This window comes from Amblyomma americanum, chromosome 11 (assembly GCF_052857255.1).
Source record: "Amblyomma americanum isolate KBUSLIRL-KWMA chromosome 11, ASM5285725v1, whole genome shotgun sequence".
In the NCBI taxonomy this organism is placed as follows: Eukaryota; Metazoa; Arthropoda; class Arachnida; order Ixodida; family Ixodidae; genus Amblyomma; species Amblyomma americanum.
Genome location: NC_135507.1, coordinates 24817440 through 24834221, shown reverse-complemented (window position 1 = coordinate 24834221; position 16782 = coordinate 24817440). Strand labels below are relative to the sequence as shown.

At 46.6% G+C, this 16782-nt stretch overlaps 1 protein-coding gene across 4 annotated transcripts in view; it reads right to left on the bottom strand.

The window, feature by feature from the left end:
* Positions 1 to 16782, bottom strand: part of LOC144109466 (excitatory amino acid transporter 3-like) — an 81917-nt gene that overhangs the window by 13054 nt on the left and 52081 nt on the right. For all 4 annotated transcript variants that reach the window (XM_077642281.1, XM_077642277.1, XM_077642279.1 and 1 more), the window contains 4 exons: positions 9716 to 10010; positions 6001 to 6316; positions 3810 to 3852; positions 2579 to 2621 (listed from right to left, as the gene is read on the bottom strand). In XM_077642281.1, the coding sequence (XP_077498407.1) occupies positions 2579 to 2621; positions 3810 to 3852; positions 6001 to 6316; positions 9716 to 9995 (682 nt within the window). In that variant the 5' untranslated portion in view covers positions 9996 to 10010. The remainder of the gene's footprint in view (positions 1 to 2578; positions 2622 to 3809; positions 3853 to 6000; positions 6317 to 9715; positions 10011 to 16782) is intronic.

Below are 16782 nucleotides of genomic sequence, written 5' to 3'. Positions count from 1 at the left end.
GGCAAGAGAAATCCTATAGACAGTCTATAGACAATCTACAGATTTATGGCCATACACTTTTGGTAGTCTTTTTCTATAGACAGTCTATAGACAATCTATAGATTTATGGCCATACACTTTTGGTAGTCTTTTGTCTATAGACTGTCTATAGATTATTAGCAGAGAAAAAGAAATATCTATAAGAAGGCAGTAGAGACTATAAGAAGTCTACAGACTGTCTATAGACCAATTTAATAAGGGTATGATACGGTTTGGTCACCACATACTATATTTACAGAATACCTATCTTTACAGAATGCAGAATCGCATTATTAATACGACAACGTTAGAAGGCTCGTCGGGAAAAAAAAAATGAGTCGTCGTTCGTAAATTTCTACCATTAGCTGGAGGAAAGTGATGACACCAGACTGGAAATTCCCATTGGCTGGAAGGAAGCGACGTTCTCAGACCGGAAGTTACAACTATACGACCGTGGCGCCACCTCGAAACCTCTAGCCACCAGCTAGCTAGGTGACCTAAAGAGATGTCCAATTGTGTGCAGACAGACCTGTACGGGTCCGCAAACACTTCAATGCACGAATAACGCAAAATCAGCTGCAAAGGCATCGACAGCCTCCACTATTACCGCATTACAAACACAAAGAAATGAGCGGTCCCTGATAATTTTTTTATTTCTCTAATCTCTCTGGAGTGCTTCGGGAAGTTCATCTCAAGCGCGAAAACAGTGCGCTGCAGAGCAAAGCAGTGCCGGCCAACCGCTAAGTTTCTGGCGCAATGCTTACGTCAGAATGCAACTACTCATTCGTGCACAACAACGGCATACTCCAATCGGCGATCCGAAGCAGCCCTTTGAATCCGCGAAGGACAAAGATAACCGTTGCGGTCCAATCAAAATTCAAGGTCCCAACCCAAATCGTGGAGCAAAAAAACATTTACTACGGGTCGCCAGTTGGAAAACGCCTATTGAAACAGCACAGGGTATGCCTTAGAACACAGCAGCAACATTTAGACTGAGCTTCTTTTGCTTCGGAGCACATCGCCCAAGTTCTTTAGACCAACCTGGCGTTGGTCCTTTGTCCCAATCCTTTTTATTTTGAAACATATATCCAACCCTCTACTCCTCAACGCTAGGCAGTGTATAGGCATACTTCCTGTGGAGTGTGGGGAACTTGCGCTGAAGTTTTCAGTGCCGATTGCAGCGCCATAACGCACTGCCTAGCGAGAAGAGCAAGCAGTTTTGGTTAGTACTCTTAGTACTTTTCCGCGCCACCTTCAGGCGCTTATTGGTGTGAGCCTACGCGCTCTGTCGAAGGCGCACGTGCCGTGCGTCAGCTATCTGGGCTACGCCGAGAGAAGCTAGGCAATGAATGCAGTCAGCCAAACGCGGGTATCTAATCGCGCAGAATGTGTTCTCACGTTTGCAGCGGCTCAAGCGGCTGACAAAAGCAGTTTTGAGTCACCGAATGGTACAATTGCAGTGCCACCTTGGCAGCGCAGGTTCCCCATACTGATTCGTGGCATAGCTGAGAAGCAACTACATACGCCGTTCGATAAATCCATCGATACTAGTCATTAGCGCCTGCATATGCTTCCCTGTTTCATCTTGCAAGGGGCCCATTCCTCAACCCTTCACCGTTACTGAGTCAGGTCGCTAGCATGCTGAATGAACTAAGCTGGAATGCTTGTATCAAAAGGTGCGAATTCTTCGTTGTGACCTGGTTCGCGAAAAAGGCTTAAATTTAAAGTGACGGCAGCACAGCTAGCTATATTGAAGTAAAAATGGCTGAGGTGACGTTAAGAGGCAGAAAGAAATCAGGACGTACACGAGTTCAGCATCTGGAATCGGGAGAAAAGAGATTTGGGTGGGACAGGTAGCAACGGCTAGCTGGTCGCAAGCCATTATAGGATAACAATGTGGACGCCAAGCAGAGAGAAGTGTAGCGGAGTCGGTAGAATGTCATGTGAAGTTTAGGAATCCTCAGATCACCTCCCTCATAAAAGTGGTCTATGGTCTATAGACTGTCTCTAGACTTATTATAGACTCTCTTGCCTTCCTATAGATATTTCCTTTTATCTATTCATAGTCCATAAACTGTCTGTAGAAATAAAGTCTGCTAAAAGTGTATGTCCATAAACCTATAGATTGTAAAAAAAAACTGTCTTTAGAATATTTTATTGCCTATAGACTAGTCTATAGGATTTATCTATAATAGCCCATAGACTTTATTAACAAAGCTATGGATAGTCGATAGAATGCCTGAAGAAATTTTTGTAACGGAGATGACTGCGACTAGCCCTGGACGGTGTCCGGCTGATAATGATACTAATTGGTCTGCGTTCACTAGGCTCGGCCTTAGAAGTCAAGGTAGCCACAAGAGCGTCAAAGTTAAACGTTGCTTGAGAAATAAAAACCGCTGCTTGAGAAATAAAAACGATTCCCGTGTGCCGTGCGCAAGTTTCCATAAAGAGATAAGCACTGGTTGATGCTGGCGCTGATCGCACCGCACTAATCTGGCACCACTCGAAAAACAACTCTTGTCGATCACTTCCTTCAAAATGTGACAGAAAACGCACTTACTGTTGCTTGCATTTCCTGGTGGCTTGATAACGATCGTTGAGAACTGGGCAGATAACATGTTTGCAATCAGTATCAGAAATGCTCAAGGATATTTACACGTCAAATTTACTTATTTTGTTTACTTTTTGGGTCCGAAGCCAGCACGGTAATGGCTTATTTTTGTTTTCTAACAAAAGGGCCACAAAAATTGGACAGGACACTTAAGATCCACCTTAAGGATATGACGCAACAGCGTTAATGAGTCAATGCACTTATATGCGGGATTGGTCATTCTAAACTCTACCTATATAGGTCCTTAGGAGTCCTCACACCACTCGTTCCGCAATAACGCAGCGGTTATTGGATGCGCCACTGCCCTGCGATTCAAGGCGCTGCCACCGGGGGTGCGGCTTTTTCGACTCAGGCTGCTCTTCTCGAGAAACCTCTCACTATCAAACATTAATTTAACAACCACCTGCCACGGCGGTCAGTTTGCTCACAATACGGCTGGCAGGTTGCGATGACGCCACAAGGTCACGTGACCTAGGTGCCCCCCCCCCCCCCTAGGTTGCTTCTCTGGCGGGTGGTTCTACCTGGGTCACCCTACACCCCCCTACGTTACCCTACGCCACACTTGTTTTTCACTCACAACGCCAACGATGCCGACAACACCGACGCCGGTTTTTCTGGGTAAAGGGGCCTTTAACAAAACAGTTTCCGGAAATATCCGGAAAACTGTGCGTTATAGACGAATAAGCTAGCGCTAAATAACGTGCGCAACTAACGCTGACCGCGCTGTGCTCGTCTGAAACACAAGTCTGCCTGTTCACTTTTCATGAAGGGACGAAAAAAACAACAGCTTATTTCGTTTTTTCTGGGAAACATTTGCAAACGAGCTTTGAGCACGATATCGAACAATGGTTTGTTGCAGACGACTAAGCCATCGTAGAAGTGCTATCAACAACGAATGAAACGCAAACAAGATAACTGAAGGGCGGACACAAGAGCACTAAGGTTTCAGAAATACAAGTGAGGTTGAAGAACCGACAACTGAGCGAGTTGGTGCATCAAGGAGTGAGGTTAACATTTCTGAACGACGAACTACGCGTTCCCGAAATCCAAGTTCCTTCCGCTATAATTGAGGTTTCCCATGCTAAGAGCTGCTCATTTTTTTTTTTTGAGTTGTCTTGTTCTCGTTTCATTTGTTGCTAACAGTAGAATAGGGGGAGTAAAGAAACACAACACCACTTACTTGTGTTACGCAAGCTTCAATAACGTTAGGCGGGAATGCGTTTCTGAAAAGAAGTACATAAGTGAGCTTCAGTGCAGAAATGTATTTTATTTTATGTCTACATCTTCAGCTTTGCGTGCGCACCAATACAAAATAATAATAATAATAATAATAATAATAATAATAATAATAATAATAATAATAATAATAATAATAATAATAATAATAATAATAATAATAATAATAATAATAATAATAATTGTTTTTTTTTGGAGAAACGAAATGGCACAGTATCTGTCTCATATATCGTTGGACACCTGAACCGCGCCGTAAGGGAAGGGATAAAGGAGGGAGTGAAAGAACAAAGGAAGAAAGAGGTGCTCTAGTGGAGGGCTCCGGAATAATTTCGACCACCTGGGGATCTTTAACGTGTGCTGACATCGCACAGCACACGGGCGCCTTATCGCTTCGCCTCCATCGAAATGCAGCCGCCGCGGTCGGGTTCGAACCCGGGTACTCCGGATCAGTAGCCGAGCGCCCTAACCACTGAGCCACCGCGGCGGGCCCCACTACAAATCTGCTGAAAATAAACCGGAGAAGGGTTTTAGTCTCAACGGCAGTCCAACCTACATGTCTTTGGTGCTTGACAGTAAAGACTTTTGTGCCTGGCTCATTGCAGGGAACCTCAGGACACCTCCACAAACTTTTAATCTTAGAGGAAATAGATTCTTTGATTATTTGCGCCTACGTTGATGTTTGCTCGGAAGCAGAGGAGACATTTATTTGCGAGAGATTTTGATTTAAAAATAGAACTTTTATCTCCGCCGCTCGATTAAAACTCCTTATCTCAATACCAAAACAGGTTCCGGAATCACCAAGGTGAAGTGAATGGCGATGCAGCCTAGCCTCAGGGATCGACGTACAAAAAAGCCTTGGTACCGCAGTTTGCTCATGAAAACAGTCGGCGACAGTTAATGCGATTTTTTTTAATCTTTTTGTAGCGGATAGGAGTAGAGACACAAAAATTTTCCATATGTTTTCTTTTTTGAAATGATACGTTTAGACATAAGTGTACACGGTCCACAACGTGGTATTTCCTACAGCAACTAAATTATCATTGAATTTCTTCTCTAATACTGTTTCGGTTCCATCAACTGAACAATGGCAGTGATGTGAAAGGTGGCTTCACGTTACTTGAGGCATGAAAAAAAAACTGCAACATAACCGTTGATACGTAGTTTTCATTGATTACAAAGCTTAAGCTAAGCCCTGCTTCGAGAGCCGGAATGACAAACGAAGTATCGACAATTATATTAGTTTTTTTTTTTTCATAAAGCCACCTTTGGCGTCACAGCCATCGTTCGGTTTATGAAACGAAAACAGTAAGAGCGAAACAGGAAAAAATTCAATTACAAATTATTGAGCGGTCGTAGGCGAATACCACGTGGAGATCCAAAAATTCTAATCCCTTATGCATGAATTGAAATAAGAAAACATGTAACTAAAATTAGGTATCAATACCGTTTTGCAATTTTCTTTTTTTTTTCATTTTTTTGTCAGTAGAATGCGGTAATCCATCGATACGGGTCAATTGCAATTTGTCCTCAGTGTTAAGCGCGTTCTAAAGGAACGAAAAAAACAGCATCAAAACAACAAAATAGTCTCACAACATTCTATCTCAAACCATCACTTTCATTTGCTACGCTGTCTTTTAAATCTCCGGCGATGAGATTTGTTGAAATTTTGTGCCCTCTTGTAACAGTCACGTTTTGTGGAAATTTCCTTTTTTCAAATGTAATTACTTTTGCTTGCTGTTTCACACTTTGTTGTATATGTTTGTTCGTGACTGCTGACCGCTACGTGTAGTTGCCACTGTAGGGGCCTGCGGTCTTGTCAAGCTGCCTTAATGACAGCTTTTTCTGCAGGCCTCCGGCATCATGTGCGTTCGATGCAAGTAAAGTTATTATTATTTATATATTTAAGTTCAATCACGACCGCGGCAGTCGAATTTCGATGGAGGCGAAATCCTCGAGGCCCGTGTACTGTGCGATGTCAGTGCACGTCAAAGAACCCCAGGTGGTCGAAATTTCCGTAGCCCTTCACTACGGCGTCTCGCATAGTCTGAGTTGCTCTGGGACGTTAAACCCCTATAAACCAAACCTATTTATTTATTTATAAAACTGGATTATGCGCATGCGCGACAGTGGCGCACCTGATGAGGTCCATGAGGGTGTCGGCGGTGGTGACGAGGCGCGCCTTGGACTCCTTGGAGGCGGCCGTGTCTCCGCCTCCGGCGCCCGGCTGGAGGCCCGTGACGAGCACGATGCCCAGCACGATGGCCAGGAAGGTGGTGGAGAAGTAGTAGACGACAGCGCGCAGGCCGATGCGGCCCGACAGGCGGGCGTCCAGCGCCCCCACGGCCGCCACCATGCTGGAGGTGATCAGGGGCAGGATGAGGCCGCGGAGCATGCGCAGGAACACCTCGCCCGGGAAGTTGATGTACATCAGCTGGCGCTTGTTGAAAGGCCCTGCGTCGCGGTTAAGCCAAGTTCTTATTATCGATTAATGTTTCTGCAGGATTCCGGTGAAACCGTGAATACGTTGGGAGGTGAATTCTCTTGGCTCATTAATCCGGACCTGTATATACTTACGCGGAATATTATGACCGGTCATCAAAATATCTTTTATAAACACACAAGGACATGCCCTTTTTGTAAATGCAAATTGAGCTGCCGATTGTTTTGCAATATGGGATCTTCTAAAAGACAGCACGGCCAAGAAAGCAAGCAAAAAACAGACGAACCAGAAGAAGATATTTCCATCTACAACGCACAGTGATATTCATTGTCGGCATTTGCGCATTCCTAACAAACTCTTCGGTTAACCCTTGAAGCGCCAAATTTAGCGTCGGCTTGGCGCTCGAGCGTTCGCAGGTTTGGTTGATCCATTCATTGATTTATTCAGCGATTAACTGATTGACTTGATTGGCTGACTGACTTGAAAGACTTATCTCCTTGATTGACTAATTGACTGAGTGACCTGGCTGCCTGATTGCCTTTATTGACTGGTTGACTGACTGACTTCATTGACTGCCATGGCTGACTGAGTGTCTTGATTGATTGATTGATTGATTGATTGATTGATTGAACAACGTTTTATTATATACAAAATAAATGGTTTTCCATCAGCTTTGGGTTACAATCCTCTGCCTGCGCTGTCTCTATTGACTGCGCAGCATAGCTTAGCCTTCGTCTTTGTCTCCGGCAAACTTCGTTTTAATGCGGCAGCTTTAGATGCCGTGCCAAAATCCCGCATTGGTCATAAAATTCACCCATTGGCTGGAGTAAAGTGACGTCACCAGACGGGACATTCCCATTGCCTGGAGGAAAGGGACGTCGTTTCCGGTAAAGACATCAGCAGTTGCCAATACTATCGCATTGCCAACATGTTAACAGAATTATGCGTCCCTGTCAATATTTTACTTCATCTATTTCATTGCTATCTCTTTTCTGCTCTTCATCCCTATTCACCGCGCAACACTAGCGCACGTTTCCATGTCAACGGCATCACAAATAACTAAAACGCGAAGAATGTCATCTAATGTAAACACCGCCAAAGGTATGTCAACCAGCATACAGTACATTGCAGCCGCCCCATCTCCGACGCCAGACGGGCTCTGCATGCACATTCATATTCTGTGGTTCATTTGCTACAGACAAGGTAGCGCAGAGGAGTCTCTGCAGTGCACAGGCTTTCCGGTCTGTTGCAACACCACGTACAGTAACACACGTAGTCCGGGTCACCCACGCGCGCAAGTTCCATGCCGCGTCGTGGCCCTGACGTATCTCGCAAATGGGGCCCTCTGGCTTTCCAGCTGCCCGCGTCCCTTCCTCCATCCCCGTTTTCCGTAAAACGATGAACTACCAACATGCCCAAACCGATTCACTTCAGAAACCCATTCCTCTCTGCCTTTACTGCGGCGGCCTGTGACTTCCAGCGTGTATATCTCTGCTTAGTTGTTGTTGTTGTCCTCTGTTGGAGTGGCATATACCCACAGAGGGGGGATTGGCCAGGGTGCCTTGTACAGTCAAATAATTGTGAAACAATGACTCACTTAAGGTAGTCGAAGTTGAATTTTGTGCTTGAAAACAATAGTGAATTATAATTAACAAAGCAGTCTCCCAGACGCAATGATGGAATTGTGCAGGTAATCGCACACTGGTTTTAGGGCGTATCTCCCGGTGCTTGCCCCAAAGAACAAAAGAACCGGAATAGAAAGAGGAAGCCCTAATCGATGAAGAGCTGTGTTTGCTCCAGACCGCATTTCTCTCTTTCTCTTTCACGCCCCACTTCCCCTTTCCCCGTGCAGGGTCACCAACCGGAACACCCTTGTGGCTAACCTCCCTTGCCTTTCCTCCATCTACCTTCTTTCTGTCTTCCACAGTTCCCTCCATTTACGCCCACGTTGCCCGACTGTTCAGGTGTTTAACAGTTTAGCATAGACAGTTACGGTTGGCTTCATTAAACACTTCATCGTCACTCACTTCACCCGCCCACACACGAGCACGTGCATATATAGTCATAGGAACTGAATTAAGTCTGCATAGTCGCTTTGATCGATATTAATTTTATCTAGGCTGTATGGGCGAGGTTATAGCTTTCTCCTTTCTTTCACTTTCCTTTTTTTTTTATTGTATGCAGGAGGTGGGGTGTCCGATCCCAAGTCCTGCTCGGTACCAACTGGTTTTCCAATGGTTTTATCTGGCGCGAAATGCTTGGGAAGTTGGGCCTTCGATCCTATCTTGTGAAGATCAGAGACATTAGACATGGCGCTGATGGCTAAGCTCACCCTCCGCCGTTTAAATAGTAATAATAATCATTATCACGTCTCTTACTGTTCCCAGCAGCGTCTGTCTGTTCGCTGCGTACAAGACAGGCACTAGCCCCGGAAATCTGGACAAACGCTTTTAGTTCGCACGGCTGCCACTACCAGCCGGGCGGAAATTAGCAAGAAGCGATTGGAAGGTTGGTTGCTCAAAAGCAGAGAGGTGACATAAGGTTAAAAGTGTACGAAGACGTGTTTAAAGAAAATGGCGAATTTTAAAAACCTAAAACGCAGTTAATCAAAAACAAAGGGGACAAAAAAAGCTGAGCATGGTGGCAACTGCCATTAACCCGTTTCAGACGGGACGATCGCTCGATCGATCCATTCATTCATTCATTCATCCATCCATCCATCCATCCATCCATCCATCCATCCATCCATCCATCCATCCATCCATCCATCCATCCATCCATCCATCCATCCATCCATCCATCCATCCATCCATCCATCCATCTATCCATCCACGGATTTTGCTTGCATCCCATCGATCTTCTACGGCCGTCGGAAATAGTTTATGTGAGCGCGGGAAGATTTTACGAGTGAAGTTTAGCGGCGAGGAGGAAGAAACGGGCATGATAATCACCACACTCTCGCAGAATCTCTAGGGACTCTAGTTTTCTCAACATTAAAAATTTTACAGAGCCCCGTTGAGTAATGCGCTGTTCGCTGCTAGTGGCCAATGTGACTTTTTCACAAGGCCGCTCTGCGCATGCGCGCCTCTTCTCCTCCAGCACCAGTAATGAAAAAAAAAAAACGTCAGCTCCTACTGCGCATGCGCAGTTTATGTTAGTGCCAGGCGCATGCGACAGGTGGCGGCAGCTGTCAAGCACACACATACACTTGCCACTCCGCATGCACAGCTGGAACCTCGTGGAACCAGACCAGATCGCGCTTGCGTCTCCCATCTGCGCTTGCTTTCAATCAGTAGAGGGCGCCGCATGTTGTGAAAAGGGGGGCGGATTGGGCACGAGCTAAACCAGCATTCTCTTCGGCGAGTTGCTTCGCGAATGGCGTGTTTTCGCCACTCACAGGCTGCACCTACCGAGTGGCCTGAGGACGACACCCAATACGATGCCGGCCACCACCGCAGCTATGGTGGCCACGGTGAGCCGGTTGTGGCGCAGGAACGTTCGGCACGCACCTCCGCGGTGCGGCACCACGCCGCCCGCGGACTCGGTGTCCTCCTCGGCGGCGTCGAGCTCCTTGGAGCCCTGCGTGGGCAGTGAGGGCAGCGCCGTCTGGTGCTGGATCGCCGGAGGCGCCGCGTCCTCGGCCAGGTTGGTCGTCGACATGGTCGAGCCGTCGGCCGTACTCCGGTACATGCCCCCGCGGAAGGACTGCGAACAATACATTGAAAGAGAAAAATAATTTTAAGAGAAAGAAAGTTCACTGTCTCACTTCTTGGTGGACACCTCAACCACGCCATGAGGGAAGAAAGGAAGGAGGAAATGAAAGGAAGAGACCGTGAAAAAAGAAACGTTTCAACGTAGTTAAACCGAGTAGACGTGCGAAAGGGTGTGTTCATTCTTCGCCTCTTCTTTCCGGGATCTGAATGTGCATAAAACCGAGTTTCTCGCCCACCCTCTCCACACCCCTCTCTCCACTCGGCGCCACACTCTAAACACATACACATATATGGGAGTAAAAAAGGGAGTAAACTGTCCTCCACCGCACACCCTTTTATAAAGGGGTGTGCGCGGGAGGCCAGTTTTACTCCCTTTTTACTCATTTTGTTTAGAGTGCAGCTGGCTCGACGCCCTCCTCCCACTGGCTACAGCTGGCGCTACGATCTTCCGAACTAAGCCGTGTTTGCCCGAATTACTCCGAGGCTTCGCTAAAGGTTCCTGTTTGGGTTTGAACCCGGTAAGGAGTGCTTTCGCACTAAATGAGAAAGAGGCGCCGTAGTGGTGGAGGCAGTGAAGGCTTCCGCGTTAATTTCGACCCCGTGAGGCTCTTTAACGTGCACTGACATAGCACAGTACACGGGACTCTTGCATTTCGCCTACATCGAAAAGCGGCCGCTGTGGCTGGTATTGGACCCGCGTCCTATGGCTCAGAAGCGGAGTGCCCTAATCTCTGAGCCTTGGTTGTTTTACACTCTAAACAAAAGGAGTAAAACTGTCCTAAAGCGCACATCCTTTTATAAAAGGGTGTACGCTAGAGGACAGTTTTACTCCCATATAGGTGTATTTGTGTTTAGAGTGTACAACGCGCGTTTCTCCCGGCCGTGTGCACACGCGAAGTAAAAACACCGTCAGGACGCCGACAAGCAAAGAAACAAGCGCGAGCATTGACCCTGTAACCTGTATATTAGCCAGCGTTAATGTTTGCCCTTTTTCTCGCCCGCGTTTCCGCGCTGTTTTTGGTGTAAAGTGGTGCCGTAATTCGCGAAATGTTAGACGCTCCCACGTTTCGACGCCGAGCACGTTTTCCTTTTTTCTGTGTTTTCCGCTTTTTCAGCATTGCATTGTTAGCGGTGTAGTACATCAGAGCTAAGACGCGCTATCTAGCAGGCTGGTTTACTAATAGCGAATAGTTAATTTTTTCACTATTACCGTTAGGCTCTTTATGTGCTGAGAGGAGTGTAGCCAACCGCAATTAATATCCATATGAGTTCTTAGAATTTCTATAACGTGGTAACTCTCGGCGCTGTGGCCCAACAAATTTGGGCTACATCGCGCCAAATTACGTGCGCTTTCGAGCAGCTTGCAGGTAAAGCAACCTTTCCATTGCACGTAGCTCGTCGAAATTGCGAAAATTTGTTGGACCACAGCGCAGAGAGTAACCATAGATATTATTTACGGTGGGCTACACGCCTCTCAATAATTAATGAGTCTAACAGTAATAGTTAAAAAGTTAACTATTACTGTTACACCTGATTTACACCCTTAAGGGTGAGAATTTGTTTAGTGTGCAGAGTCAGGCTCGTGATATTTCGCTCACAACGCCGACGCCGGATTTCCTGCGTAACGGGACGTCGAACGCTATCGCCTTAAAGGTCATTTCAGTGATTTCAGGCAGAATCATGTCCGACCATTTGTACATCAACAAAGCGTTGCTACTGACCCGCATGTGCCTAATTACGCGGACTTTCAATCGTGTTTTGCGCGAGCAACTCCAGATGCGCTCCAAAGATCTAGAGATGAACTCCAGATGTAGTCAGTCCTATCCGAACGGCCCTAATCGTTTCCACAGTGGTGAACAAAGAAATCCAATGCAGAAAGTTTCCCTTTGGTGAGTGAATTGCTCTTGGCATGCCTTGGATCGTGCACCGATGATAGGACATCATGAGAGCGTGAATGACGCTCACTAACGGTTGTCCTATCTACAGTTGACAATTGGTGGCGATAACAGCATTGCCACCACAATCAGAGGAGGCAACACACGTGATGCGTCGCAAAGTTGTCAGGCATCAGTAGGAGCTCGTATTTGTTTTTGTTACGTCATGGTCGAACTCAACAAGCCCCTCTGTGAGCATATCGTGCGTGATACCTCACTTCTATCTGGTTGCACGGTCGTCGAGCAACAGCAAAAAGGTCACATGTTATCGAGGCCTTTGTGTTCGGCCTACAATGGTGTCCGAAGACATAGCTACCAAAGCATATCAGCTTGCGAGACTTCCCGATGACCCAGGACAACGTCCGCTTAGGCGTCGCCACCAGCTTACGCGTCGCCTCTGAAGGCATGCGTTTTTGACGTCAGCAGTTGGTTAAACTGTGCCTTTTTTGCCGACAGGGTTGAAAGTTTTATTGAAATTTTTATTTCAGCAGAAAAAAAAGTTATTTTTTGGGATTACATCTGCTGAGGTTCCCGAGGCAAGAGGCGTCTATGTGGCGCCTGACATGGCCTCGTGACCTTCGCGCATGCAGCGCAGCAAAGGACAATGCTGTCTCGCCTTTTCTACAGGCACTTTGGGTCCCCATGCGTGGTACTCACATTCTTTGCGGGAGCTGGCGTCACACCGCTCGGAGACGCTCTCAAATCTGGGCGCTTACAGGAAACGCGAGTTTTTTTCTTTTTCTTTTTTTACTGCGAGGCCGAGTTTCCTGCGGCTCCCTGTTCTTTGTAACCGAGTTACATCATCACGGTTGTTCGTTATACTGAGGCTCTATGAAATTGCCCTAATATATATTTTGACGGTAGCACCGCCATCATTCCTAATAAGCGCGCGATCGTTATAAAGTGGCCGTTATACGTGGGCTCGACTGTATATAAAATAATGACACTCTATAGCGCCGAACATGCATGGCTATTTCATCCGCTTTAAACGCTCCCGTTCTCACGAATGCATCTTACACCTATTCGGCCTTTAAACCTGTATCAACGCTGATAATATAAAATTTTATTAGCACACTAGTAGCAGCCGTACAGTTGCTTGCGTATAAACTAAAAACAATTCTTGCGTTTGTGCCTTAAACTAAAAATAGCGCTACGCGAACGACCACAGGACAAAGATACGGAATCGAGGAGCTTCCGATGACTCGCGCATGCGAAGTACGTAAACCTGTGGTCCCTGAAACCGAGGAACGCTTAAAGGAATGTTTCTATGTTTATTTTTAATGTTTGGTGTTGCTCGAAATTTAGTAGTGCAACCGTTTTTTACCTGAAATTGATTTGACTGGAAAGCAAAAGAAAAAGTAGAAAAACTTGGAGGACACTTAAGCTTCCCCTTTAAGAGTAGAACGCGATAGCGTTATCCTGCTGCCGCAGCTTACCGTCAGCCGCTTATCGTCAGCTGCTATCGTCAGCTGCTGTCGGCAGCCGCTATATAGGCAGCCGCTATGGGCAGCCGCACGCGGGGAGAGGGGGTGCCGATTCAGCGCGTTGACGGAGAAGCTATACGCAAGGCTTCCGCCGCAGGTGCTCCTGGCAATTTTCGCCACGAACGACGCGACGGAGCTGCGGCAGCCTTAGACTATGGCGACGTCGGCGACACTGGTTTTTCCGCTTAAGAAATGAACGCCAAGTTTTTCGCACTTCTTATTCCATACTCTAAAACGGAAAGTCCACTTGCTACGAACCTCGGATACAACGAACGGAGACTGCGCGACCGTCAGGTTCGTTACATAAATTAAAAGTGGGCTCGACTTTATACGAATTCCGCGGAACCTTTTCAATCGTCGTAAAACATAAATGACTAGGGCTTATTTGCACAATTTAAGCGCTGTAGCATTTATTGTTACCTACGTGCACATTTCCAGGCTCCGAGTGCAAAAATTTAGGCGGCCATCACAAAGAGACCACTAAACGAAAACGAAGCTTTTTAAGCTACAAAATAGCAAACAAAAGAACGAAATACAGGTCACGCTATCACTGGCCGGTTTCAGGAGGGGTTTTACTTTCAACTACTTTAGTTTCTACGGTTACATGGAGTTGCATTCATCAGCATTATCAGCCTGACTACGCCGACTGCAAGGTCCAGACCTCCCATGTATCTCCAATTAACCGTGTCCTTTGCCAGCTGCGTCCACCCTTTGCCCGCAAACTTCTTAATCTCATCCGCCCACCTAACCTTCTGCCGCCCACTGCTACGCTTACTTTCTCTTGGAATCCACTCCGTTACCCTTAAGGACCAGCGGTTGTCTTGCCTTCGCATCACATGCCCTGCCCAAGCCCATTTCTTACTCTTGATTTCGACCAGGACGTCATTAACCCGCGTTTGTTCCCTCACCCACTCTGCCCGCTTCCGGTCTCTTAACGTTACACCTATCATTTTCCTTTCCATGGCTCGCTGTGTTGTTCTCAATTTCAAGTTGAATCATTTTTGTTAGCCCGCCACGTTTCTGCCCCATTGGCCAGCACCGGCAATATCAAAAGTGATGCCTAAATATAAGCTTTTCCTGTCTGAGGTGAAGTAATTGTGTACACATGATGTGTGCAACAATTTGCTATCTTGTGGCTTGTTCACTCTGCGAAATACTCAGCGAGGACCTTTACGGATACATAAAGAAACAAGCAAGGAAACACATAATCACACCCACTGTGTCCACTCGTAGTATTCTAAGGTGACTTGTCCTGTGCGCATCGCAAGGTTGAAATTTGGCGCGAAGTCTCTCGGTACACCCCAACCTGTTGTTATATTATCAAATACGCGAAGTAGCTGCCCAACCATCAAATTATTGGATGTAAACGTTGTTGTTTTTTTTTTCGATTGAATGCCACAAGTTACACCAAATGCTAGAGAGCGGGCATAAACCTTAAAGCTGTTTCTGTTAACCCGCTCTGCAGGTGAGTTTATATAATTTGCTTTTTTTAATGCGTTATTATTACTAGGCTAGCTCCTTCATCAAAATCTGTCATCTTTTGCGTGATGTCGCCGCCACATTGCAGGAGACTTGCGTCAAGTACCCACCCACCTTTGCCCTACAAAATCCTCTATCCAACACCAAACAACACATTTTGACCCTCCAGAAGCTTCCCCACCATCAATCAACCCATGTCCACTCTCGTGAAAAACCTACCCACCACCCATCCTCTCGCTGCCACCCTCAAAACGACTCCACCCACGAGGAACCCCGCAACACTCGAGCAAAAAGCGACGGCGAAATACAATTCAGAGAAGCAACGGGTAGACGATCATCGCAACAAATTGTACAACCAATACTGCTAGCGCAGATTTGTTGCATCACATCGTATGATCGCCTGTGTATGTTTTGAAATGAAGAAAATGGTTGAAGTTGCGAAAATCAACCCGCGTTATAAAGAAACTACTCTGCCCGATATTTGATTAAGCCTGTCCCACTGAAGAGGCGACCCTTCTCTCAAAGGAGGGAAGCAAGGGACTCTGGTATATGCAAAAAATGCTTAGTGGCAAGCTATCGTATCAGGGCATCTCTTCATGACCGTAAAATCAGGAAAACCCTAAACGCCAGGGTTCTCTGCACATACAGATGCGATTAGTTTGAGACATTTAACATTTTACGTACACCGTAGCCGTTTTATGTGTTCGCGCGGAATACTGAGGACTAAGCTAAAGATACACCGAAATTCTATCTTTGGCTTGAATAATGCTCTTGGACAGTCCGGTAAGGAAGGCCCTTTTGAGATTCCTCAGGGACATCTGACGCATGCTCATCATGAACAATCCTATGAGGGTGCGTGTGCGCGTGTGGTTTCCGTGTGAGCGTCACTAAATTCGTGATGATCATTATCATCATCAGTATCAGCCCTGTAACTTACCGTGAAGGACAAAAGGCCGTTCTTACTGATCCCCTGTAGCCTCTGTCCTGTGAGCTGCGACGGTGGTCAATCTCATACTCTCATCTAACCCTTTTCCGCCTCCTGTTAAGATTTCCTTCGCTCGGAATCCTCTCGGCCACCGCATCCGCTGCAGTTTAATCGTCATTAATTCTTACAGTTATCTTTAATTAGTACCTTCGCCCCGTCCCCCTTTGCATGATTGTCACGGACAACCGACGAACCCCGCAAGGACACCTGTCTTCACTGACGTCACGTTGGCGAGAAGCACAAAATCTCTCTTGATTGCATCCTGTCAGGACGAAACAATTAACTCCGAGGTGGTTCTCTTGCAGATAGAAAAATACTAGCTTGAAAGAAAAGCGTCTGGCCCATCGCTACGTGCACGGTGCTTAGTCAGCATGTAATCAACCCGCCCATCTCAAACCTGCGACCCGAGCCTGGAACGCGTAACAGTCTTTTCTCTCTCTTTTCTCTCTCTCCATCTTGTAGACCCACCTCCTACAAAGTGCAGCGAGTAGGCCACTTATGTAATATAATTACTCCAGAAACTCGAGGACTTTTCCATCAGGCACACATCTTGCATTGTTCTCAGGAGCATACATTGCACACACGTGGAAGAACTCGCGGTCGGCTCTGCAGATAATAAAAATGGATGGAAACGCTGTTCGGCTGACGCCACATATATCTACTTTTCATTTTGCGTTCAACCGCGCCATGACGCTATCAGCAGCGCGCGCACAAAAAAAGTGACCTCATTGTCTTCTGGAACCTTTCGTCCCATTGTCCTACATGCGCTTGACTAAGTAAGCAGGCATCCCACTTAACACGGCGCCATTTCTGTCTCTCATCCATGTAGGCACCTGCCTGATAAGGAATCACAATGACTTGCCAGAATGAGTTTTGAGGCGT